Below are 25164 nucleotides of genomic sequence, written 5' to 3'. Positions count from 1 at the left end.
TATTATTATTATTATTATTATTATTATTATTGGAAGTTTTTAATATTTGATGTTTTATTGTGTTTTTAATATTATGTTGGGAGCCGTCCAGAGTGTCTTGGGAAACCCAGCCTGATGGGCGGGGTATAAATAAGTTGTTGCTGTTGTTGTTGTTGTTGTTGTTGTTGTTGTTGTTGTTGTTGTTGTTATTTGTCTGGACATCAGTCCAGCAAATTTGATCGGTATTTGCTGTTCTTGCTTTTAGCCCACAAATTATATATAATTGATTGTGGTATATGTAATTGATTATGGTTTTCTTCTTCCCCATTTGCATTGTGTTTCCTTTGCATTGTCATGAATGGGGTGGAATAACAACAGTGTACTTAATGTGCATAATCGATTTCACAAGTTATATCATTTTGCCAGTGGGGACAGCAGGGGTTGGACTAGATGACCCTTGGGGTCCCTTCCAAATCTGTGATTCTATGAGTCTATGAATAATGTAGCTTTTGCTGGAAGATGAAGTGCAGGTGAATGAAAGCAATGCTGCATGTGACAAATACAGGGCAGAACAGTCCTATCTCACAGTGTGTGAGCATACCAGCCAGTCAACACACCTGGCTCTGACTGTTGGGCCAGGCTGGGAAATCGTATCCAATGGGGATGTCATTTTAGGGTGTGCCATTTTAAGGAGCAAAACTTGATATTTGCAAATTTCTTCAGTGAGCAGTCTTAAATATCTATTTTTGATTGTGAGGAATTCTAATCTGCCATTATTTTTTGGTGATTGGATAACATTTAGCTGGGTAAGTCTGCATTTGATGAAGAAGCAAATAAACTGCTTTCAGGAAACCAAAGACTTGTGATTTTATCTTCTGAAAATGTCAGATAATGCTAAACAACAACAACAAATATTAAGATATAATATGACTGCAAGTACTTGGCAATCATTTTTAATGATTTCTGTGCAATTTTGCAGACCTTTTACTTACCAAGCAAAACCAAATCATACTGTATTCACTTAACCAAAATATATTTTGAATTCCCAAGTCATGTTACACCTTTTTAGCGCCCCTCATTTTTGGAACTGGAAAGTTGAAAACATGCCCTAATAACCACAGCACCTTGGGAAGGGCCATGCCTCAGTTGCAAAGCATTTCCTTTGAATGCAGAAGGATCAATCCCTGCTATCTCTAGGTAGCACTGAAACTGACCCCTGTCTAATACCCTGGAGAGCTACTGCCACACAGTGTAGACCAAGGTTTCCCAAACTTGGGTCTCCAGCTGGTTTTTGGACTACAATTCCCATCATCCCAGACCACTGGTCCTGCTAGCTAGAGACGATGGGAGTTGCAGTCTGTAGAGTCATCACACCGCTGCCTCATGCTTAGTGTGTAATCAATCCCAATCCCAAGATCTTCTGTGCTGTGCCAGGGCACAGATGTGTTCAATTTGTCTTTCTTCAGCTGAACTGTGGGTGTACAGGCCGAGAGAAAACAAGGCAATTATTTCCTTTAGAATTATTTCTGGTCCAACACCAGCAGCTATGCCTAATTAGAAACTGGCTTGTATTTCAGCCTGCAGGTGAGCCCAGTTATCTTCCATCTCCAGGTTCTTGGCTCCAAAAACTATATATTTAGATAGGTGCTTTGTCAAATATCTCTTTTCTATCTCTCCTGCCCCCCCCCCCAATCAATCTCCACCATTTAGTGAGAAGCAAGTTTGGAGCCCAACAAGGGCCAAATGGAGAGGGCAGAAATATATGAGATTCTCAAGGGCGAGACTCAACCCTCAATTTACATTACTTTCAAGATAGTTGAAAGGTTTTAGCTGGTACCTTTTTGTATGACCATAAAGGAGACCAATAGATTCTAAATATTATTTTCTGTTGTATTTGTCTTAATTTAAGATCCATTGACACCTCTGGTATCAAGGCTAAAATACTTTCCCACTGTCTGGGTAGCATTGGAGAGGCCTTCTGAAACCTATTCTTGTACAGTGTTCTGTGCTTAACTAAATTCTGGAAGAAAGTGCTGGTCTGCATAACTATGACTGTGCAGAAAAAGTTAAATCTTTCAGCAAAGAATATTCTTTTGAACTATATACCTATTGTATGGAAACTAAGAATAGGGTGACAAAAATGGATTCTGCGTTCCACTGTCAAACAGCTCTTCCCGTTAGAAAGTTCTTCCTGATGTTTGGTCATAATCTCCTTTCTTGCAAGTTGAAGCCATTGGTTTGGGTCCTAGCTTCTGGAGCGGGAGAAAACAATCAGATCAGAGCATTCCAATAACTGTTTTACGATTCCTGGGCAGATCAGAACCCATAATTTCCTGTATTATACCCAACATTTTTGACCAAAATTGCCTGCAGCTCCAGGTCCTTTTATACCTCAAGCAGTACAGAGCTTTGACTATAAGTTATGTGGCATTAGATACTATTGAAATATAACTTTGAAATAGTTTTCTTTTAGATCTGCCTTTAGTAATACCACTAAAACGTTTTTGAACAGCTAGTCCCAGTCTTCTTCTATGATTGATTTAAGTTCAGAAGGTCTCATTCCCATTTTTTTCTCGAATAGGAGAGAATTGTGTGTGTGTGTGTGTGTGTGTGTGTGTGTGTGTTATCAGATTTTTCATAAAAACTTCTCAAAAGACTTAGTAAGATGTGGAGTTCCATGTTAAACAGCAATTATTCATCTGAAAAAAAAAGTTTAATTTCCATTGTTCAATTGAAAAAAATAATGAAACTTGATTTGTTACTTCTTTGGCACCTTCATAGGATATATTGTGACTTTGCTCATACTATCTTCCCCAATTGAGTCCTTTCCAGATATCCTTGTTGATAGTCTGTCGTCTTTGCATTGTTATACCGCCATTTATTTTTTATTTTTTATTTTAAGAATTAAGCTAAAGGGGATAAAGTTGAAGTTAGCTTTGGAGAACAATTACCCCAAATCTTTAGTATTGATTTAGTGGAGGAAAGTAGATAATTTACAAGCTTCTTTGGTTTGAACTAAAGTCATTCCCATAATTGAGACTTGTACAATTCTGTTTCTCAGTTGAGTTTATGGCATGCAACCATTACACAAAATAAAAGCATAAAAATAAAACAACAATAAACACTCAGATAAAGGTTTCTGAACCTATTAACAAAATTGTGTCAAATTGTATATACCACAATCATTACAGATATGAAATGATGCACATAGTCTAATGTGTATTGCTTAGATTGGTGACAATGAGCAAAAGGTATTTTGTAACAATAGCAGTTATAATAATAATAATAATAATAATTTATTATTTATACCCCGCCCATCTGGCTGGGCCTCCCCAGCCACTCTGGGCGGCTTCCATAAAAACCAAAAATACAATAAAATATCACATGTTAAAAACTTCCCTGAACAGGGCTGCCTTAAGATGTCTCTTGAATGTCAGGTAGTTATTTATCACTTTGACATCTGCTGGAAGGGCGTTCCACAGGGTGGGCGCCACTACCGAGAAGGCCCTCTGCCTGGTTCCCTGTAGCTTTGCTTCTCGCAATGAGGGAACCGCCAGAAGGCCCTCGGCGCTGGACCTCAGCGTCCGGGCAGAATGATGGGGGTGGAGACGCTCCTTCAGGTATACTGGACCGAGGCCGTTTAGGGCTTTAAAGGTCAGCACCAACACTTTGAATTGTGCTCGGAAACGTACTGGGAGCCAATGCAAGTCTTTCAAGACCGGTGTTATATGGTCTCGGCGGCCGCTCCCAGTCACCAGTCTAGCTGCCGCATTCTGGATTAGTTGTAGTTTCCGAGTCACCTTCAAAGGTAGCCCCACGTAGAGTGCATTGCAGTAGTCCAAGCGGGAGATAACCAGAGCATGTACCACTCTGGCGAGACAGTCCGCAGGCAGATAGGGTCTCAGCCTACGTACCAGATGGAGCTGGTAAACAGCTGCCCTGGACACGGATTTGACCTGTGCCTCCATGGACAGCTGTGAGTCCAAAATGACTCCCAGGCTGCGCACCTGGTCCTTCAGGGGCACAGTTACCCCATTCAGGACCAGGGAATCCTCCACACCTGCCCGCCTCCTGTCCCCCAAAAACAGTACTTCTGTCTTGTCAGGATTCAACCTCAATCTGTTAGCCGCCATCCATCCTCCAACCGCCTCCAGACACTCACACAGGACCTTCACCGCGTTCACTGGTTCTGATTTAAAAGAGAGGTAGAGCTGGGTATCATCCGCATACTGATGAACACCCAGCCCAAACCTCCTGATGATCTCTCCCAGCGGCTGCATGTAAATGTTGAAAAGCATGGGGGAGAGGACAGAACCCTGAGGCACCCCACAAGTGAGAGCCCAGGGGTCTGAACACTCATCCCCCACCACCACTTTCTGAACACGGCCCAGGAGGAAGGAGCGGAACCACTGTATAACAGTGCCCCCAGCTCCCAGCCCCTCAAGACGGTCCAGAAGGATGCTATGGTCGATGGTATCAAACGCCGCTGAGAGATCCAGCAGAACTAGGAAACAGCTCTCACCTTTGTCCCTAGCCCGCCGGAGATCATCAACCAGTGCGACCAAGGCAGTTTCAGTCCCATGATGAGGCCTGAATCCCGACTGGAAGGGATCCAAATGGTCCGCTTCTTCCAGGCGTGCCTGGAGTTGTTCGGCAACCGCTCGCTCAATCACCTTGCCCAGGAATGGAAGATTTGAGACTGGGCGATAGTTGGCCATCGTGGCCGCATCTAAAGATGGTTTTTTAAGAAGCGGTTTAATAACCGCCTCTTTCAGCGGGTCTGGGAAGGCTCCCTCACGGAGGGAAGCATTCACCACCCCACGAAGCCCATTGCCCAGTCCTTCCCGGCTAGCTTTTATAAGCCAGGATGGGCAAGGATCCAGGAGACAGGTGGTTGGTTTCACTCGTCCAAGCAGCCTGTCCACATCCTCGGAGGTAACAGATTGGAATTGATCCCACTCAACTTGACTAGACAGAACTCTAGCACTCTCCCGCCCCGGCCCTGCTCCCACGGTGGAGTCTACTTCTTCCCGAATCTGAGCGATTTTATCTGCAAAAAACTTTGCAAAATCATTGCAGGAGAACGTGTGGCCCGTACTGGGCCCCGATGTTGCAGGTGGTTCCGCTAAATTGTGAACCACCTGAAAAAGTCTCCTGCTGCTGTTTTCTGCACATGCAATAGAGGCGGTGAAGAAATTCTTCTTCGCCGTCGCTATCGCCACTTGGTAGGCTCGACGTTGAGCTCTAACCTGTGTCCGGTCAGATTCGGAATGAGTTCTCCGCCACCGGCGCTCTAGCCGTCTCAACGATTGTTTCATTGCCCTCAGATCCGTGGAAAACCACGGGGCTGTCCGGGCTCCATGCAATCGGAGAGGGCGCTTCGGAGCCAAACAGTCAATAGCCCTGGTTAACTCCACATTCCAGCGGGCCACCAGGGAATCAGCTGAAAGGCCATCAACATGGGATAAAGCATCCCCTACCACTCTCTGGAAACCATTTGGATCCATTAAGTGGCGGGGGCGGACCATCCGAATTGGTCCCACCTCCCTGCAGAGGGGATGGGTCGCAGAGAAGTCCAGTTGCACCAGGAAGTGATCTGACCATGGCACTTCTTTCGTTTCGCTTTTACTTAGTGTCAGATCACCAACATCCATAGAGGTAAACACCAGGTCCAAGGCATGTCCACGGCTATGGGTTGGGCCAGACTTATTCAGGGACAGCCCCATGGAAGCCATGCTTTCCACGAAGTCCCGAGCGGCCCCTTGTAAGGTCGTGTCGGCATGGATGTTAAAATCCCCTAGGACGACCAAGCTAGGTGTCTCCAGGAGAACATCCGCCACGACCTGAAGCAGCTCGGGCAGGGAATCCTTGGTGCAGCGGGGAGGTAGGTACACCAAAAGGAATCCTGTACTGCCCCTATTGCCCAACTTCCAGAACATGCACTCAGAAAACTGGGTCTTCCCAACAGGACGCCTGGTGCAAACTAATGACTTCCTAAAAATCACTGCAACCCCCCCTCCCCGCCCACATGACCTGGGTTGCTGTGCGTAAGAGAAACCTGGTGGACAAGCAGCGGCAAGGACAGGCCCATCTGCTTCATCCAACCAGGTCTCTGTTATACAAGCCAGGTCAAATCCTCCATCCATGATCAAGTCATGGATGGCAGTGGTCTTATGAATCATTGACCTGGCATTGCACAGCAGCACCTTCAGGTCATGTGGGTATCCCTTGCTGATTCTAGTATCCATCCGGTCAGGACCAGACCCGGAGGCAGGAATAGTCCTCAGATAACGACTAAACCTGCCCCCTCTGTAATGACATGGTCTGGTCTTAGCGTAACTCCTCCTCCTACCCGTGATCACTGAGATCGGTTGTCCCAGTGCATCCCGCCCTGTGGAACATGCCCCAGCCATTTTATGGGCTGGGGCCCACTCCCCGGCAGCCCTGAACCCTCCCCCTAAAAACAAAAACAAAATAACACCTTAAACAAACAACCAAAACCAATAAAACAATACAAGCGAAAAATGTAAAAATTACAAAAACATCAAAATAATAATAATAAAAAAATTCCCCAAGCCCAACCAACATCCATCCCACCCCCACCCCGCACATACAAAAAATCCAAAGAATTAAAAAACAAACAAAAAAAAACACATTTTAAAAACACTCTGTGCCTCTCCGGCAGTAACAACTGTCCTGGTGAGGCCTGTCAGGCCCCGCCCTGGGCCAGATGGTAAGTGGCAGGAAGGAGCAGGGCCCTCAAGCACTCACTCAGGGAGTCTTCCTGGGCAGCAGGCCGCAAGCCGCACGCAGTCCCTGTGAGTCCTTCAGGCCCCGCCCCAGGCCAGATGGTGAGTGGCAGGAAGGAACAGGGCCCTCAAGCACTCACTCAGGGAGTCTTCCTGGGCAGCAGGCCGCAAGCCGCACGCAGTCCTTATGAGGCCCCAGGCCCCGCCCCAGGCCAGATGGTAAGTGGCAGGAAGGAGCAGGGCCCTCAAGCACTCACTCAGGGAGTCTTCCTGGGCAGCAGGCCGCAAGCCGCACGCAGTCCTTATGAGGCCCCAGGCCCCGCCCCAGGCCAGATGGTAAGTGGCAGGAAGGAGCAGGGCCCTCAAGCACTCACTCAGGGAGTCTTCCTGGGCAGTTAGAATTTATAGACATTTATAGGAAGGGGAGAGGAACAGGGTGATGGGGAAACAATTAAAATACATTTCATGCATGCCAGACAATGTTGTAAACTGTGGGTACTGTTCTACCATATGCCTCATTATTTGTGTAATCAATAAAGTCACACCGACTACATTAATATTGTTGTGTTCTTTTTGGCCTGTGGTTGCTTTTAAAGACTTGTACAATTCTTTTTCTGCTGATAGCACTTGATTATGGTTCCTTCCAAACGATTCTAATGTCGCTGCTATTTTTGAGGCCTTATAAGATCTCTTTATAACTCCCACTCCATAAAGCATATTTTCTGATTTAGATTTTTGTTAGAGCGTGTTCTCCCTAACAGAGAACACGTGTTGCGGTTGGGGGAACAAGCCACCCTCACGTTACTGGGCAGATTTGGAGAAACCCAAGCCTTTAAGTGGTTAAAATTGGGTTGCTGGGGAGTTTCGATTGTTGCCAATTTGGAGGAGGGGTCAGAGTCTTTAAATACAGGGGCCAGACATTGGACGTCCTCTTGGCCGTTTTGCATCGGATCACCCGCCCTCCCTCCCTTTAATAGGGTGGGGTTTTTTTGGGGGGGGGGTTTTCCCCCTTGATCGCTTGACCTTGCTATGCCTGTCATGGGGTCGTCCGCCTTGGAGCGGGGGCCTGGTAGGAATTTTGCCATCTGGCTGATTGGCTGGTGCCACTTGGTTTTTGCCTACTGTGTAGCAAATCGTCACAACTTGTAAGGTTGGCGGTTAGGCATTGGTTAAATTGGTGCTTAGAGGGGTAAGTGCCTACCCCTCCAAATGATGCCGAAAGGGAATTCCGTTAAAGGAATCCAGGGGCTTGCCATTCTTTTCGTCCTTGTCCCTGGCATCGGACTTGGGCCGTGCAAGCCCCACAGGAACATGAGGGTGAGAAGTGACGGACTGTTGCCCAGCTTCATTTTCTCACCCAATACTTGTTTCCCACGCTGGCTTCCGTTGGTGTCCGGAAGGGCCAGCTCTGTCCTTGAGGGCAAGGACAGATAGTCATAACCAATGCCTAAGCAACCACTCACATTTTTTGTATTTTGAATAAAGTTGTGGCCAAAATTATGCCAAAAACCTTAAACAAAAATTGATGTGTGAAGTGTGAATTTTTTTGGGGGTGGCTTTGTGGGACTCAAAACGCAACTGTTCTGCTCTGACGATATTTTTCCTCTTATCGTTTTCTACAATTGAGGAAATTTAACTGATGGAAACGTTGACATCAGGAATAATATGTTTGGGGGCCACTGTTTCCCCCTCATCTATGATAGCTGGAGTTTCCTCCACTTTTACAGAACTAAGCTCTTAATAATCATTTAAGATAGCGTTCTTTTATTGTTTGTAGGTTGGGATGCTGCCACAAGCCCAGATAGCTTATAGATGTGCTTTATTATCGTGACCCTTAAGCATTTCTGTATCTGTTGTTTATTCTGGTTGATCATGAAACGTTTCAATTTTGTGTCCCAGGGCTGTTTGAAAACCCTTTGCCGGTGGCCCTGTGCTGTTCCTTCAGAAATCCAAGGTTTAAGGAGCAGAGCAGGCTACTTCAAAGCACAGAGCTGGGAGGGATAAGTCGTTTTCATTGCATGGAAACAGCTTCCTCCTCTTTGAACAAAGTATGCTCTCACTGCACATTAGCCTTGGCTCCAGGAGCAGAACAACTGGGAGCCCAATTTAAGCTTGCAGTTGTTCCTTTGAAGCCCTGTTCTTAGCTGTGAGTGTGAATTACTGTTAGGACCCTTATTAGTGAGGCCAATGTCACGTAAACAGGAATACAAGAACTAGTTAAAGGGGAAATGTATGGGCCCTATATTCTATATTATGCACTGCAATTGGATGAAAGGTAGTGAAGTACTGGAGTGGCAGAAGGTGGTTGAGTAGAGGATAAACAATTAAGACAATATATATTTGCCTATACAGTGGTACCTCTGGATGTGAACGGGATCCGTTCCGGAGCCCCGTTCGCATCCAGAAGTGAACGCAACCCATGCCCGCGTGTCTGCACTTCTGCGTGTGTGCATGATGTCATTTTGACCATCTGTGCATGCGCAAGCAGAGAAACCCAGAAGTAACACACACCATTACTTCGCAGTGCACAACCTAAAAATACTTATCCCAAAGCTACTTCAACCCGAGGTATGACTGTACAGTGGTACCTCGGGTTACAGACGCTTCAGGTTACAGACTCCGCTAACCCAGAAATAGTACCTCGGGTTAAGAACTTTGCTTCAGGATGAGAACAGAAATCGTGCGGCGGCAGCAGGAGGCCCCATTAGCTAAAGTGGTACCTCAGGTTAAGAAGAGTTTCAGGTTAAGAATGGACCTCCAGAATGAATTAAGTTCTTAACCTGAGGTACCACTGTATAGTGTGTGCCCTGGTGAAAATGTTCTTGCAGACTCTTTGAACTCTGCCTGGTAATGCATTACTGAATGAAGTCTGAACAACTGGAAATTTGGTGTGAGCCTCTGTACTTGAGAAATTCCACCCCCGCACCTGATATATATGGTGCGTGCAGCTTTCCCCAAACTGCCTTGTTGGCTGAATGGGGAGGCCTGGGGAGCCAAGTTTGGCGTGTGGGTCAGAGGTCTCTCACCCTGTCCTAGAAAGACATACCCTCCAACATTTCTGGTGGGGTATGAATAGTTTGCAGCAGTCTTACTGCTCCCATTTTGTTCAGAGTATATCTCTCTCTCATTTTTAAAATAATAATAATAAGAGTTTATCTTTCCAGGTCCGGTATGTTTGCATCTTAGCGCTCATTTAACTCACACAGTTTCAACAGGCTGGTTGAAATCCCACAAGTTAAGTGCATACAAGGCAGAGAGCTTTAAAACTCTTTTCGCACTGGGAAAACTCAGCACAAGAGGAGCTTTTAAGCTATCTGCCTTGCTTGGGGCTCAAGGGCTCAGCTCTGCAAGGCTAGGTGTGTTTGCACATGCTTGGTTCCAAGGGAGCGCTTTGAGTATACATGCTTTTGCATATACATCATCCCTGGAATGTAAGCCCTATGCAAGATGTGGTTGTGCTTTAAAACAGGATAAACAAAACAAAACGGGATAAACAAAATTGTCTGGTGTCCCCCCCCCCACCCTGTGCAGAATAGTTGCAGAGGAAAACTACAGAAATGATATGTTCCATCTTCAGTTAAATTTTAAAGGAATGTATCCATCCACAGTCTGCCGCAAATTGTAGGAGTTCTGAATCCATGTTCTTTCACGGCACCATTCCAAAGAAAATCAAAGCATCTCATTTGAAAGGCACTTGTCTTTGTACTGGTTCTGTGTCCCCGCATCCTGTCAGTTCATTTGTCCATCAGAGCAATGTCCCATATTTTCACCAACCACATATCGAATTATGTCTGTATTCAGAGTCCTCCAATTCTTCATCATGGTAAGTCGAGTTGCAGTCATTAAATGTGTTATGAGTTATTTAGCAGTATTATCCTCAACAGGGTACTTCTTTACAGCCCATTCAAAGGTACCAAGCCTTTTCGGGAGTCAGTCTGCCGCTAACATGGACAATATCTGCACCTGCACCATTTTTCAATTAAGCATCTCCATCCACATTCTACCACGTCTATCACAAGTGCCCCCTCCCTTTTGAAACACACAATTAGAATTGGATTGGAGCAACTTGCATTTAAAGCATAGGTAGGCAAACTAAGGCCCGGGGGTCGGATCCAGCCCAATCGCCTTCTCAACCTGGCCCGCGGATGGTCCAGGAATCAGCATGTTTTTACATGAGTAGAATGTGTCCTTTTATTTAAAATGCATCTCTGGGTTATTTGTGGGGCATAGGAATTCATTCAATTTTTTCTTCTTCAAAATATAGTCTGCCCCCCCCCCCAGGGTCTGAGGGATAGTGGACCAGCCCCCTGTTGAAAAAGTTTGCTGACCCCTGATTAAAGTATAAGGAGGAGATTTGCAGGAGAATATCAATTCAAGGAGATTATACCAGAGATGGTCTTAGCCAAGCTTGCAGTTCAGATGCTAAGCTGGACAACTGGCGTGCCAAATACTGTCCAGTTACATTTATAACTATCTTTTCACTGCTCTCAATCAATAAGGCAGATGGCATTTGTGAGTTGTTTTTCCCTTGCGTCTTCTCCAGTTCACATGCACCTTAATCAATCAAAATAACTGATTACAGACCATGCTTGTTTTGGGCGGTATGCCATTCCATTAGACGTGATTTCGGGCTCAGAGGACTCTGGGAAGAATCCAGTAGGAACATCAGAAGCTGCCTGACAGTGAGACTCAATGGTTCGCCTAGTTCCAGTATTCAAAATGACAAACTGATGTGGAAATGGAGTGGGTGGAACTGACGATTGGAAAAATGACAAAATGGAGAGAAACCAATTTGTCCATCTACCTGCACGGCAATACACCTGGGAGCAAGGAAGCTTCCAGCAGCGGATTTGTGGGGGAGTGCTTCTGCGCAGTTGTAGGAGGGAGGTGGTGGCACGGCTACGGAATGGTGGATGCTGATGATTAATAGGGAAGAAACTTAAGGAGGTTGGCTGTAGAATCACGCCAACATGTGTGCTTGGGTGGGATTTCTGTGCAAGAAGCATCTCTGCTCATGTCGATGTACAAAATGTGTCATTACTTTCTTCCTCTTTGAATTTCATGTGTGTCTGGAATGCCAGTTGCACTAGACTGGCAACATTGCTAGTAAGGATTCCTACATTAAAATGTGGCATTTGGGAACATCCTGGTGGATAACATGGTTTTTGAGGCATCAAATCAAAATTCTTCCGTGAGTGAAATCTACAAATATTGTAGAGGAGTTTCCACACCTTCCATGTTTAATTCATCTTTGTTCTGTGGGTTGTATCTATTGAAGTTGGCTCATTAGTTTTTCTGACACTACAAGCAGCAACTGAGTGGAGCAGGGTGGGGAAAATTAGTCTACTGTTGTTTTGTGTTACTGGACTTTACAGTCCAGGAGGAGGAGAAGGGATATATAGTACAAGGACTTCTGCCTGTTCAATGGGACGTCCAATCCCTCTCCTCTCCCTGTGGGCTCTCCATGTGCCCCTGGATCTGTTCTGGGGTTTTCCCCAACCCTCAGGAGCAGATATGGTGCCCATGTTCCATGAAAACTTTCCTGTACATATAGGAAGATGGGTAAGTTACCTACTGTGAGTCTGACAGCCCTTAATTGGTTTGAGTTGTGTGTGTTTTAACTGGCATGGCTTTACTTCTAAATAAGTCAATGTAAAAACTTTCCCCCCCGCCAAGGTAAAAGGAAAGACTGCCTTTGAAAACAAAATCAGCAACCACACTGGTATCAGGCATCTGACAGCCAGCTGCGGATGGGATGTGCTCTTGCATTCCTACAGCCACTAAAATGATAAAGAAAGTCTAAAATAATTCTAAAGCACCCTGAGAAAGAGGCAAACAAAAATAACTGGAAGCCTCTTTCACCAGGGAAGAAACATTTCAAGAAATTGAAAAGGCATATTTGAACACAGAGCTAATAGAAATGCATTGGAAGGGCATGCTATAAATCTTCAAATAGATTCAGAAATGACATTTCAAAAGCAAAATGCAAAATGTTGGTGGGATGGGCACTCTGTCCTTGCTCGGTAATTTAAATAGGAAAGAGCTCAGCTGACACACGTCTACATTTTTTAAGGTATGTTCTCTGCAGTGAGGCCCTTACGTGCATATAAACACACTTAGACTGCAACTGCCCTTTGGAGCCGTGTGTGAAATTCAATTTGAAACACTTTACACCAGAGGAAACGGTGCTGCCATCTTAAGCGCAAGTTTTCAGGACATGAAACACTGGCACAGAAAACCACCACAACCAACTTTTAATAAATAGCTTTACTTTTCATTCCTATATACAAGTACCTTACAGCGAAACCCTGCACACACACACACGCACACACACAAAGAGAGAGAGAAGTTGCCTGACAAGTTTGATAGTGACCCAAATGGCTGGCAATTTGTCCCAGTTGGATGCATATATGGTGGTGCAGCTGGTCAATGCACTCTCTCAGCTTGAAACCGATGAAAAAGTTAAGTGCTTTTCCAGCGCTTGCCACTCCTACACCATGTTCCTGTCCTAGTTTGGAGTTGCTCTTTGGCTTTGACGAACAGGCAATTTAGCAGATTTTTTTTTTTTTTTTTTAAGTAAACTTAAGTCACCTTCTTTTCAGGGACATTACCATACTTTTACTGCACACCAGGGGAGTGCCATAAGCAAGACCTTCTCATGCACAAGCCCTATTGAAAAGAAAGGCAGTCAGGCAAGCATGGGTCCATCTGCTCAAGTACTCTATACTTTGACCAACAGCAGTGCCCCATGGTCTCTTGTAAGGGCATTTCTGAACTCTGGTCCTGGAGATGCCAAGAACCGAACTTGGAGCCGTGTGCACACAGATCGTTTTTCTTACTTAGTGATTAATTTTGTATCCCTTCATTTCCCCCCTGGAATTCAAGGTAGCATACACAGGGTCCCCAGACAATTTCTTTTGGAAGGACCGACCAGACTACTAAGCTTGGAGCCTAGAACAATAGGCAGGTAGGATCCTAGAATGCAACAACTGATTGGCTTGCAGGAGAAGACCAATCAGGCTCCAGGATGACGTTAATCAGCCTATTAGGCTGGTAGGTTTGTAGAATGCAACAACCGATTGGCCTGTGGGAGCAGACCAATCAGGCTCCAGGAGGGAAGCAGAATCAGCCAATCAGACGGGACTCATTGTGTAAACAATGTATATAAAGGCCTGAGGTTTGGGGGGGGGGGATTCAATCACTGTTTTACAAGCTGCAATAAAGAGCATGAAATCACTGCAGGACTCTGAGTATATTTCAGGGAGAGCATCTGCTTCACCCATAGAAAGCCCCAGCTTCATTTCCTGATATCTCCAAGTTGGGTTGGGAGAGAAAGCTGCCTGAAACCCAAGAGAGATCCTGCCAATCAGGGCATATAATATTGAGCTAGATGGACTAATGGTTTAACTTGAGATAAGGCCGATTCCTATGTCCCTGTGCTCAGCTTCAGGTAGGTGGCTATTATCATGTCTCCAGGCAGGAGCCATGTGCTCCGTCAGTAAATCCTTACACCCTCCTTCTCTCATAGCAAGTGGCCCCCAAATTCTAGCATTCATTTCATCGAGGATGTGCCCATGGTTATCTTCACCTTTTCTACCAATTTCTTCTCAGGTCCCATTTAAATTTGCAGCTTTGGTGATGTCCCTGTGATGGGCCAAACCATCCTGGACGTTTTCTAGACAAGGCAGTGCCAATGCCACTTGTGACCGACCGCACTGTAAATCATGGTCATTTGCAATCTCAGTTGCACCATCTAATGTTGGGATTGGTGTGCAGAGCCCATGTGCAACTGATGCTGCACTGGAGTACAAGCAAAAGAAGAAGGCACTGTGAGTCCAGGCCTCAGTAAACCCCCTTAAGTATAGGCTGGGGTGTTAGGTTGCATGTTTGTTTCCTACCCACCAGAGGCACGGAGAATTGCTTTCCCTTTCTTTGCCAGGACAGTTCAGCGACCCCACATACCTAAAGTGGTGTGAATGAATCAACTTAGAACATGCACTTTTTGCTGCCTTTCATCTCTCCAAGCCATGGATTGCATGACTGAGATGATCACCCCAATGCCCTTGGAAGGATATAAAGGAGCAGCCAATCAGGCTTCTGGAGGAAGTGAATCCGCAACCTGATTGGCCTACAGGAGCAGCCCGGAATTAGCCAATCATGCGGGGCCCAATGTGTAAATAATGTATACATAGCTAGACATTTTGGGGAAAATTTCATTCATTGCTACTACGGGCTGAATAAAGAGCATGAAATTCACACTCGACTCCAAGTATATTTCACCAGCCTAGCTGGGAGTGAAGGCCAGCCTTTCAGGTCTTCAGACTTAACCTCAGTTGATACTGTGCCCACATCAGAATGTTGGGAGATACTCTAGAGTAAGTCTGAGGCAGCACAAGGAAATCATGCTGGGAAATGGAGATCTAGAAAGCCTTCATGGATGTCCAAAGCCATTTGGCGACCTGGATTGGTGTGCAGCACTGTTTGTATCCAGGTCTTCGGATCCCAGCAAAAAACAAACATGTTGATGGCTTGTAAATAAGGCAGAACTGAACAGCAGGCACCTAAACATGATCCTGAAATGCAAAGTCCACAAACAAATGGCTGAATAACACAAAACTCTGAAAAAATAACAATGTTTTTCCTCCCTCTCTATCCATTATATGCACTATGACCTGGTTTGCACATTGTGCTAAAACGAAGCATAGCTTAGCATGAGCGCATGAGAAAGCAGGCTCCAGGAAAGGAGACTGTGGCTGCTTTGATCCTTTCTGTTTGCTGTGCTGTTGTTATGTGGGACCTGAACCCAGGTGTTGTAATTGAAGGGTAAATTCTGTTGCCACTGTTAAAGCCACCTAGCCTAGAGGCGGGGTAGAAGTACTGCTTAGCAACCAGGCAGCAAGACATGATGGTTCCAAAGGCAACATGTGCCCTGATTGGCTGTGTGACTCTGAAGAAGTTTTCCCTCTGTATATTTGACTGAATGTCTCCTGACTATGAATAAACTTTTCCGTTCGTTCCCCCTCAAGTTATACACTGAGGTTGATTCCAGTGTCCTCACAGTTTTCTGAGGATTCTTCCTCTTTGTGTACTCTGCCTGCATTATTTAACTGGCTTGGCTAACAGGCTTGTGGGCCTGCTCTCTCCAGGTTAACCACAAGCTAAAACCAAACTATGGCCTGCGTGTGTTTTTTATGCCTCATGGTTTGTACGGGAGAGCTAAGCCACGAGAGATCCTGGCTTCAGATGACACACTGGGCCAGGGATGGGGAACCTGTGGCCCTCCAGATGTTGTTGGACTTCAACTCCCATCATCCTCAGCCAGCATGGCCCACAGGCAGGGATGATGGGAGTTGTATTCCAGTAACCTCTGGAGCCTCACAGGACCCTATACTAAGCTAACTCATGGCTAAGTAGCTGGGGAGGAACAACACAGCTGAATCGCCCTCTGGGAGGCTGCATCTTCATGTGGCCATGCTCAGCCATGCTTTGGCTCAGCATGATGTGCCAACCAAGCCTATGTACATGACAACGGTGAACCATACTCTAGCATTTGCTTATAGAGATAAATTAGCAATACAATTCATATGGAGGTCAAATGTTCCACAGTAAAAAATACGCTGTAGATGTGTAAACTTTGGTGCCTTTGCTTGGTTGCCCCCTCCCGCCCCTCAAAAGCAACATTTAATTTCTTTCCTTCCTTTATTTTTAATCAATCATACTTTCCACCCTCAAAAGCAGCCAACGTGCAACGTTAGGGGGTCTGGGTGGCAGAGAATGGCCAACCCACTCATCTACTTGCTTCTTCTTCTTCTTTTTACATCGGTGTGATTTTTGGTGCTTCCCTTCAAAGTTTTTGGGGTGGCCAGATGTTGGGAGGAGGAGGAGGAAGAAGAGGAGGAACTGAGTGAAGGATGGATGTCACTGGAAAGTGAGCCAGCACTTTTTTTCCCCACCTCCTTTTCTGCGGTTGACTTGTTGAAAGTTTTGTGTTGGAAGGGTTTGCATGCATCACCGTACTCCAAACAAAGCAAGGAGACACATTCTCCACTTTAGGTATCTCCCACCCCCCTTTTTCATTTCTAAGTTTCATCTTTCCACAGTGGAAGGCCTCGGAGGTTGCCGCCTGTCCGCTTGCTTCTCATTTTTCTTTGAGGGTCTGTTTGGAGAAAGGACACCAGCTGAACTGCTGTTCTGTGTCACAGCTGGACCGATATCTAACAAGGCTGTGGATGTGTGGATGGAAAGGTGACCACTCATGGTTGGCAGTTGTAACGGCGTCGCAACCGGCCCAGAAGTCTTGTTCCTCGCTTGGCTTTGAATTCTCCGCTGAGGTGGGCTGGCAACCCTGGCCCTTCCGTAGGCATTGGGGATCAGGGCATGCCTGTCTTCTTCTGCCAAGGACATCCTGACCAAAGAACCGCGCCTCTCAGAGCGAGGAGGGACTGAAGACGTTGGAGAAGCCAAAGTCTTGGGGAGGTTGATCATCACGCCCTCTTCGGTCTCGGCAGCTTCGCTAAGGTAAGGTGGCGGGAGGGTGCTGCTACGTTTGCTGCAAGATTCACAGCAGAGCTTCTTGTAGCCCGGGATGGAGCAGTACCGGGATAGCACTTCCATTTGGCAGAAGATAGATTTGTCGCCTAGGCATGGTTCGTCTGAAAGACAGAACCGAACAAGAGTCAAGAACATAAGGACACCAGAAGAGCCTGATGGAGTCCATTCATTCATTCATTCATTCATTCATTCATTCATTCATTCGCTCTCTCTCTTATTGTTTTTCACAAAATGCATATTTTATTTTGGATTTAGGTACACTGTGTTGCAAAATTCGGAAACGTCTAAAAAACTGAAACATACCTGCGTTCTGATTTATTAGCCTAGGAATTGCAAATCAGGTTCGTTTGCTTTAAAATGCAAAATCCTTGAGTAATCTTATCACCAAGCTCCTTGGAAGAATTGTGTGTGTGTGTATCTGATTTCCTTATGTCAATAAAAATTTATTCAACATCCACATTTGCATATACAGCATGATCTCATCTTAGAGTTCGGTTCCAAGGGTTCTGTGTATACGCAAAAACGTATATACCCAAACCCTTGGAACTGTCCCTGCGCAAACATCCTGGGGCTTCTATGATCTCACAGGAACAACCCACAACTGGGCTTTCCCAGTTCAAAAAGAGCTTTTAAGTTCTCTACCTTGCTCAGCTCCTCTCTCTTGCACACAAACACCCAATTCAGATTTAATCTCAAGAAGGGAGAGCAAGATCTTCTCAAACTCAATTTAAAAAAAGGAACGCCCATGGAGCTGTGTGGCTACTTCAGCGCTTTCTATACCTCTCAGTGCATCCTGCTTCCCTCTGATATTCTTCTGCTTGCCTGCATGCAGATAATAATAATAATAATAATAATAATAATAATAATAATAATAATAAATTTATTATTTATACCCCGCCCATCTGGCTGGGTTTCCCCAGCCACTCTAGGCAGCTTCCAACACAATATTAAAGTACAGTAATGCACCAGACATTACAAGCTTCCCTAAACAGGGCTGCCTTCAGATGTCATCTAAAAGTCTGGTAGTTGTTATTCTCTTTGACATCTGGTGGGAGGGTGTTCCACAGGGTGGGTGCCACTACCGAGAAGGCCCTCTGCCTGGTTCCCCATAACTTGGCTTCTTGCAGGGAGGGAACTGCCAGAAGGCCCTCGGTGCTTACCATTGAATCAAATAATTGTAGAGTTGGAAGTGACCCCGAGGATCATCTAGTCCAGTGTTTCCCAAACCTGGGTCTCCAGCTGCTTTTGAACTACAGTTCCCATCATCCCGGACCACTGGTCCTGCTAGCTAGGGATGATGGGAGTTGTAGTCCAAAAGCAGCTGAAGACCCAAGTTTGGGAAACACTGATCTAGTCCAACCCCCTGCAATGCAGGAATATGCAGCCGTCTCATACAAGGCTCAAACTTCTGACCTGGGCATCATCAGCACCATGCTTTCACCAACCGAGCTATCCACCTGTTCCCTTGATGCCCCTATACTCTGTGTCTAGGCTGCTGAACCTCAGCTTTGAAAACTACACCCTGCTCAAGGCTGATTTCTCCCTTCCCACTACGACCGACCACAGAGCAGAGGAAGAGAAGAGCCATAGGCACATCAAGAAAGGGATGGCCAAAATGTGGGACCAGAAGTGCACAAAATTGCTTGTGTTCCATTTCTGGGGAACAGAATCCAGATGCATTAGAAAACTGGGTCTTGGCAGCAGGTGATAGATGAGAATCGGGGAGAAGTTTCAGTGGTGCTATCAGGGCAGGACTTTGGGACAGAAAACCAGAGACCCATTCAGCAGAATGAGCAGGAGAACCGCTGAATGCAGCCAGTACCACATTTGAAGTAGTGAAATAAAGACTGTGCACAGTTGGGTGAGAGGACCAATAAATCTGGAGTCTAAAATTACCTAAAGGAGTTTATTCCTCTCCTGGCAGCCTGCTGGTAGCTCTTTCAGAAAGCTGATTTTACCCCTTACTTAACAACAGGATTTTTTTTTTTGTTTAATCAAGTGCTCTAAGCATCCACCATGGGAGCCCCAGTTCTTGAAGCATCTACAGAAGGTGAGATTAGAGGTGCATTTAAAAATAAATAAATCCCACCTGAATACACGCTTGTTTGCTTGGAAAAAAACATTTACAATTATGTCTGCTGCTGTTGTGCTCAGAGACCCATTTCATATTTGAGGATTATCCCGTTCTGCAGACATTTTCATGTTTATCTGAAATGCCCAGGTCTAACTTGCTTCAAGAGCTGTGCCCTCTCTTGCTAGAACCTTATATTCACTAATCTGGGAGTAAATTCCACTGAATTCGGTATGGCTTATTAAGTATAAGTGATTTAATTCACACAGAAATGAAAACAAATGTGTATTAATGAAGATTTAAAATGGAAAATAGCTAAATCTGGAAATTAGCAAATACCCTTAACTGACTTTCATTTATTTCATGAGGATGTTCCAATTAGGGATGGTTGAATATGTCAATTTTTGTTTTCCTCCAGTTCTCATTTTTCAACACTTATATTAAGCTCTCCACATTTCTGCACAAGTTTGCAATTTTAATGTCATGGGGAAAATCTGCCAGTATTTCAGTGCAAATTTCTTCTTTGTTTGTATGCAATTTTGCCTAATACACACGTTTTTGCGAGGCAAGTTCACCTGATATAGTGTATTTTCATATGCTATTTTCACCAAATTTTATGCACACTTTACTCTAGTACCTGCATTTTTAGGCACACCATTTAGTCATAGAACTGCATTGTAAAATTTGTAGAAATGTGAAGTTTGAAGGATTGCATACCCTTTCAGAAAATGTTAAGTAGGTTCAACCTCAAATGAGTACAGAATCAAAATTCTCTCCCATCCTTAAAAGATGTCATGGGCTGGTTGGATAGAGAAATGGTGAAGGGCACCAGTTGGGGAACCCCCAAGGGAAGAAGGCTCAGAGCCCGAGGATTGGTGGTGGGATGACAATGAGTGGTCATAGGGAGAAGAGGGAGCAGACTGGGAAATGGAAGTGTCAGGAGCTGAAGAGCTAACAGGGTTTGCTTAGTGAGAAGTGAGAGTCTGTGGCAGAGAGCAGTCCAGAATCAGAGGCAGGAGAGGAGGGGAACCAAGAAGCAGAGATATGTTAGGCTGCTGAAGAAGTCAGGGAGTCTCCATCTCCTGCTGCCACCAGCTGTCTTTCCCCCTGGTCTCTCAGAACTAGAAGAGGTATGAAGAGGGCACAGCAAAAACAGACAAGGTGAAGAAGTCTCAGGTTGCTGGGGAAGAGGAGGAGGGAGGAGGAGACTTAGGAAGCGGTGGGAAGGACGGGACCTTCAGTCCTCGCTACTGCCTCCTTGGGGCAAGACCTACTGGGAAGAGTTGCTGTGCTGAAGAAGAAGAAGAAGAAGAAGAAGAAGAAGAAGAAGAAGAAGAAGAAGAGGAGGAGGAGGAGTTTGGATTTATCACTACCCGAAGGAGTCTCAAAGCAGCTAACATTCTCCTTTTTCTTCCTCCCCAACAACAAACACTCTGTGAGGTGAGTGAGGCTGAGAGACTTCAAAGAAGTGTGACTAGCCCAAGGTCACCCAGCAGCTGCATGCGGAGGAGTGGGGAATCAAACCCAGTTCACCAGATTACGAGTCTACCGCTCTTAACCACTACACCACACTAGGCCTGCTTGAGCTGTTTTGTTTCCTTGAATAAAGAGTTAACTTCGCTGACACCTTGAGAGTTATTCCTGACCTGTTCCCGACTCCCGCCTTGGCAGTGTATCATTTCCTGGAAAGCAGGTGGATGTCTTCCCATAAATATAGTCTTTAAAAACTTTGCTCCTGGGGCTTTCAAGACATGACGGGTTTGTCTTAACACTGCCATTCTCTGCTGTTTTACTCCATTGTTTTATTACAGCTATATGCTTTCATTGTTTTATTGATTTTACATGGAGCATCCTTACACTGAAGGGTGGAATGTCAATATATAAAAGCAAGCCAATGGTAAATAAGGTAAGAAATGGCTGAAAACCATAGCTGATATCATAACTAATATTAACTAGCAATTATTTAATGGTTGAGTAATTAAAAATAACAATGAAGTTGCCTACAGCTTTACAAATCAGAAAATTTTCAAGGCCACCAATCTAAGATGAAGAGTTCAAATCCATGTTCAGCCACCAAACTCATGGGGTGATCTTAGGCCAGTCACTCCCTCTTTGCCTAGCCTACCTCTCAGGGTTGCTGTGAAGATAAAATGAACTTCATATTCCCCCCTCCATCCAGTTATAATGCTTTATTGCATTTCCAAACATTTTATTGCTTTTCTTTGCAAGTTGTATCCATGGAATCATAGAGTTGGAAGGGACCCCAAGGATCATCTAGTCCAACCCCCCAGCAATCTTTTTGCCCAATGTTGGACTTGAACCCACAACCCTAGATTAAGAATCTCAGATTCTACCAAGCTATCCCGTCTGAGGGTTTCAGCACAAATATATTTATAGATAAAACATATTTGTGTGTGTTTGCGTTTCTTCTTTTTTAAAATAGCTGGAAATAATAATAATAATAATAATAATAATAATAATAATAATAATAATACATTTATTGTCAATGTACAACCTGTGTACAATGAAATTAACTGAACCTCCCTCCCCTCCACACAAACACTCAATCTCTTGCACTCTGTGTGCTTGTCGCACGACACACCAACCCCGAAAGTCAGATGCACTATATTATTTTCCGTTCAGCAGCCTAACAGCCCATGGATATAAACTGTTTTATAGCCTGTTGGTACGACTGATTATACTTCTATATCTCCTGCCCGAGGGTAGAAGATTAAAGAGGTGCACTCCACTTAGAGTTGTTTTATACAGGCAACGACTGATTTATGCACATATGATTGGCAGAGCCGTAGCTAGGTGATCTTGCGCCCCTGGCAGAAATGTCCAGATTGCACCCCCTAGCCATGGAAAAGGGATGTGGCATGGGAAAAAATAGAGGAAAACAGGGCCCCTGCATATCATATAAAGACTCTTTGTTTAAAACCTTTTCTTATGAGGCAATAATCAATATTTTTATTTATAGACATATTTATGGGCACTGATTTTGCGTCTCCCCCCTTGCTTGCACCACTGGCGGGAGCCTTCCTCGCCACCCCCTGACTGTGCATGAGCGCACAGGTGAACTTAAAGTTCACCTGGAAGTGAACTTAAAATGTCCCTAAACGGGCAGAATGGAGGCAGGGCGGGAATGTAACCTCTGTGCAAAATGAAGATTGCCTGTATATTAAGTATAGAAAAAAGTATTCAATAAATAAATCAGTAATTTACAGGTCTGCATACCTGGGAGTAAGCCTCATTGAACTCAGTTGGATGCACTTTTGAGTGGACAGTATTTGATGGCATAAGGTCTGTATAGTTAAAGCTATGGTTTTCCCAGTAGTGATGTATGGAAGTGAGAGCTGGACCATAAAGAAGGCTGATCGCCGAAGAATTGATGCTTTTGAATTATAGTGCTGGAGGAGACTCTTGAGAGTCCCATGGACTGCAAGAAGATCAAACCTCTCCATTCTGAAGGAAATCAGCCCTGAGTGCTCACTGGAAGGACAGATCCTGAAGCTGAGGCTCCAGTACTTTGGCCACCTCATGAGAAGAGAAGACTCCCTGGAAAAGACCCTGATGTTGGGAAAGATGGAGGGCACAAGGAGAAGGGGAGGACAGAGGACGAGATGGTTGGACAGTGTTCTTGAAGCTACCAGCATGAGTTTGACCAAACTGCGGGAGGCAGTGGAAGACAGGAGTGCCTGGCATGCTCGGGTCCATGGGGTCACGAAGAGTCGGACATGACTAAACGACTAAACAACAACATTTGATGGCATGGTTAACTTACCTGCGAGAATTTGGCCCTTTCCTAAGCTTACCTGCTTATAAGACATTTTAGTAGAAATTACTTCCAAAATTGTGTGTGTGTCAGAGGCACTGAAAATTTGAATTGCAGAACATTTGGCATACGAAAAAGCATTACGGAATTATAAACACAAAGATGTACAGAATGGATAGTTGCTGTCTTTATCTAGTTCAAAGTCTGCCTTTTTATAGGAAACAACAAATATTCGCTCTTGGTCCTGCCTTTCTATTTATAGTGAAGTTTTATAGAACAGCTGTATGTACTGCAACCTTTTCCGATGAGTAGAATTCATCTTTATACTGTGATCTCAGCCGCCCACAGCTGACTAACATATGGATGCAAACTCTCGCCCCTCCCAAAACGGTGCCAAGGTTGCATTTGCTAAAAAAAGGTTACTGAAAAGTTTTCAATGCATAAATGAGCTTATCTTTTCTCACACTGCATGCAAGAGTTCCCAGTGCGGACACCGGTTCTAACTGTGACTTAGACACTCTGCCTAAGCAATATAACTGATGGTGTTTCATGCATGAGGCAAAACACCTGGATGGTCCCATCCTCACCCTCAATTTGTCCCTGGGCAAAATCCTGGGGCAAACGAGACAGGAGTTTGGAAGGTCTGCAATATGATCTCTGCAGGGTTACAGCAAAGACTAGAGGGTGTTCATCCATTAGTATTTATCTGCTTCTAGAGCTTCAAGAGCTTGGACGCGGGTGGTGCTATGGGTTAAACCACAAAGCCTAGGATTTGCTGATCAGAAGGTCGGCGGTTCGAATCCCCGTGACAGGGTGAGCTCCCGTTGCTCGGTCCCAGCTCCTGCCAACCTAGCAGTTCGAAAGCACATCCATTGCAAGTAGATAAATAGGTACCGCTCCGGTGGGAAGGTAAACGGCGTTTCCGTGCACTGCTCTGGTTCGCCAGAAGCGGCTTAGTCATGCTGGCCACATGACCTGGAAGCTGTACGCTGGCTCCCTCGGCCAATAAAGGGAGATGAGCGCCGCAACCCCAGAGTCGGCCACGACTGGACCTAATGGTCAGGGGTCCCTTTACCTTTATCCAACTTTCAGATTGGGAAAGGTCCAGCGCCAAGGGCCTTCTGGCAGTTCCCTTATTGCGAGAAGTGAGGTTACAGGGAACCAGACAGAGGACCTTCTCAGTAGTGGCGCCCACCCTGTGGAACACGCTCCCTTCAGATGTGAAGGAAATAAGCAGCTATCCTATCTTTAAAAGACATCTGAAGGCAGCCCTGTTCAGGGAAGTTTTTAATATTTAATGCTGTACTGTTTAAAAACAGTGATTTTTAAACACTTGATTGGGAGCCGCCCAATCCATACCCTCCATTTCTCCAATTAAAATAGGGACATCCTAAGGAAAAGTGAGCGCCCATTGCTCGGTCCCTGCTCCTGCCAACCTAGCAGTTCGAAAGCACGTCAAAGTGCAAGTAGATAAATAGGTACCGCTCCGGTGGGAAGGTAAACGGCGTTTCCGTGCACTGCTCTGGTTCACCAGAAGCGGCTTAGTCATGCTGGCCACATGACCCGGAAGCTGTACGCCGGCTCCCTCGGCCAATAAAGCGAGATGAGCGCCGCAACCCCAGAGTCGGTCACGACTGGACCTAATGGTCAGGGGTCCCTTTACCTTCACCTAGAGCTTCAATAAGTTGCCTGATCTGTTTCAGAGCCACTCTGTGTCTTTCCAGTTTGTCTCCTTATTTGGGATGGGATTAGATCTATTAAAAACAAAGCCCGCTTTCGCCTTCCCATTCAACAATATTGGAAATCTAAAAACAGATAGAACTCTTTTCTCTTTTCACAGAAGCAGATAAAACTTGCAGGCATAAGAGTCCTTCCCGAGTGGATTAAGCCTGCCAAATTGTAGGCAGATTTATCCAGGGGTGTTCATGCAGAGCACCTTTACTTTTTTACTTTTTACTTTTTTAAGGATAAAGTATTTTATTTTCTGATGGAACTGGATATACTTTGCAGGAATACTCACCTCTTCAAAGGAGACCAAG

General features: G+C 45.2%; 1 protein-coding gene across 1 annotated transcript in view; it reads right to left on the bottom strand.

Annotated features, from left to right (window-relative positions):
• Positions 1–12976: 12976 nt before the first annotated feature.
• ADAMTS3 (ADAM metallopeptidase with thrombospondin type 1 motif 3) overlaps positions 12977–25164 on the bottom strand; it is a 132723-nt gene continuing 120535 nt past the window's right edge. The window contains exon 22 of the mRNA XM_028744059.2: positions 12977–17380. Within this exon, the coding sequence (XP_028599892.2) occupies positions 16815–17380 (566 nt within the window). The 3' untranslated portion in view covers positions 12977–16814. The remainder of the gene's footprint in view (positions 17381–25164) is intronic.

The sequence above is a fragment of the Podarcis muralis genome, chromosome 9 (genome assembly GCF_964188315.1).
Source record: "Podarcis muralis chromosome 9, rPodMur119.hap1.1, whole genome shotgun sequence".
NCBI classification, from domain to species: Eukaryota; Metazoa; Chordata; class Lepidosauria; order Squamata; family Lacertidae; genus Podarcis; species Podarcis muralis.
The sequence above is the reverse complement of the archived record's forward strand: the minus strand, read 5'-3'. Positions and strand labels throughout refer to the sequence as shown.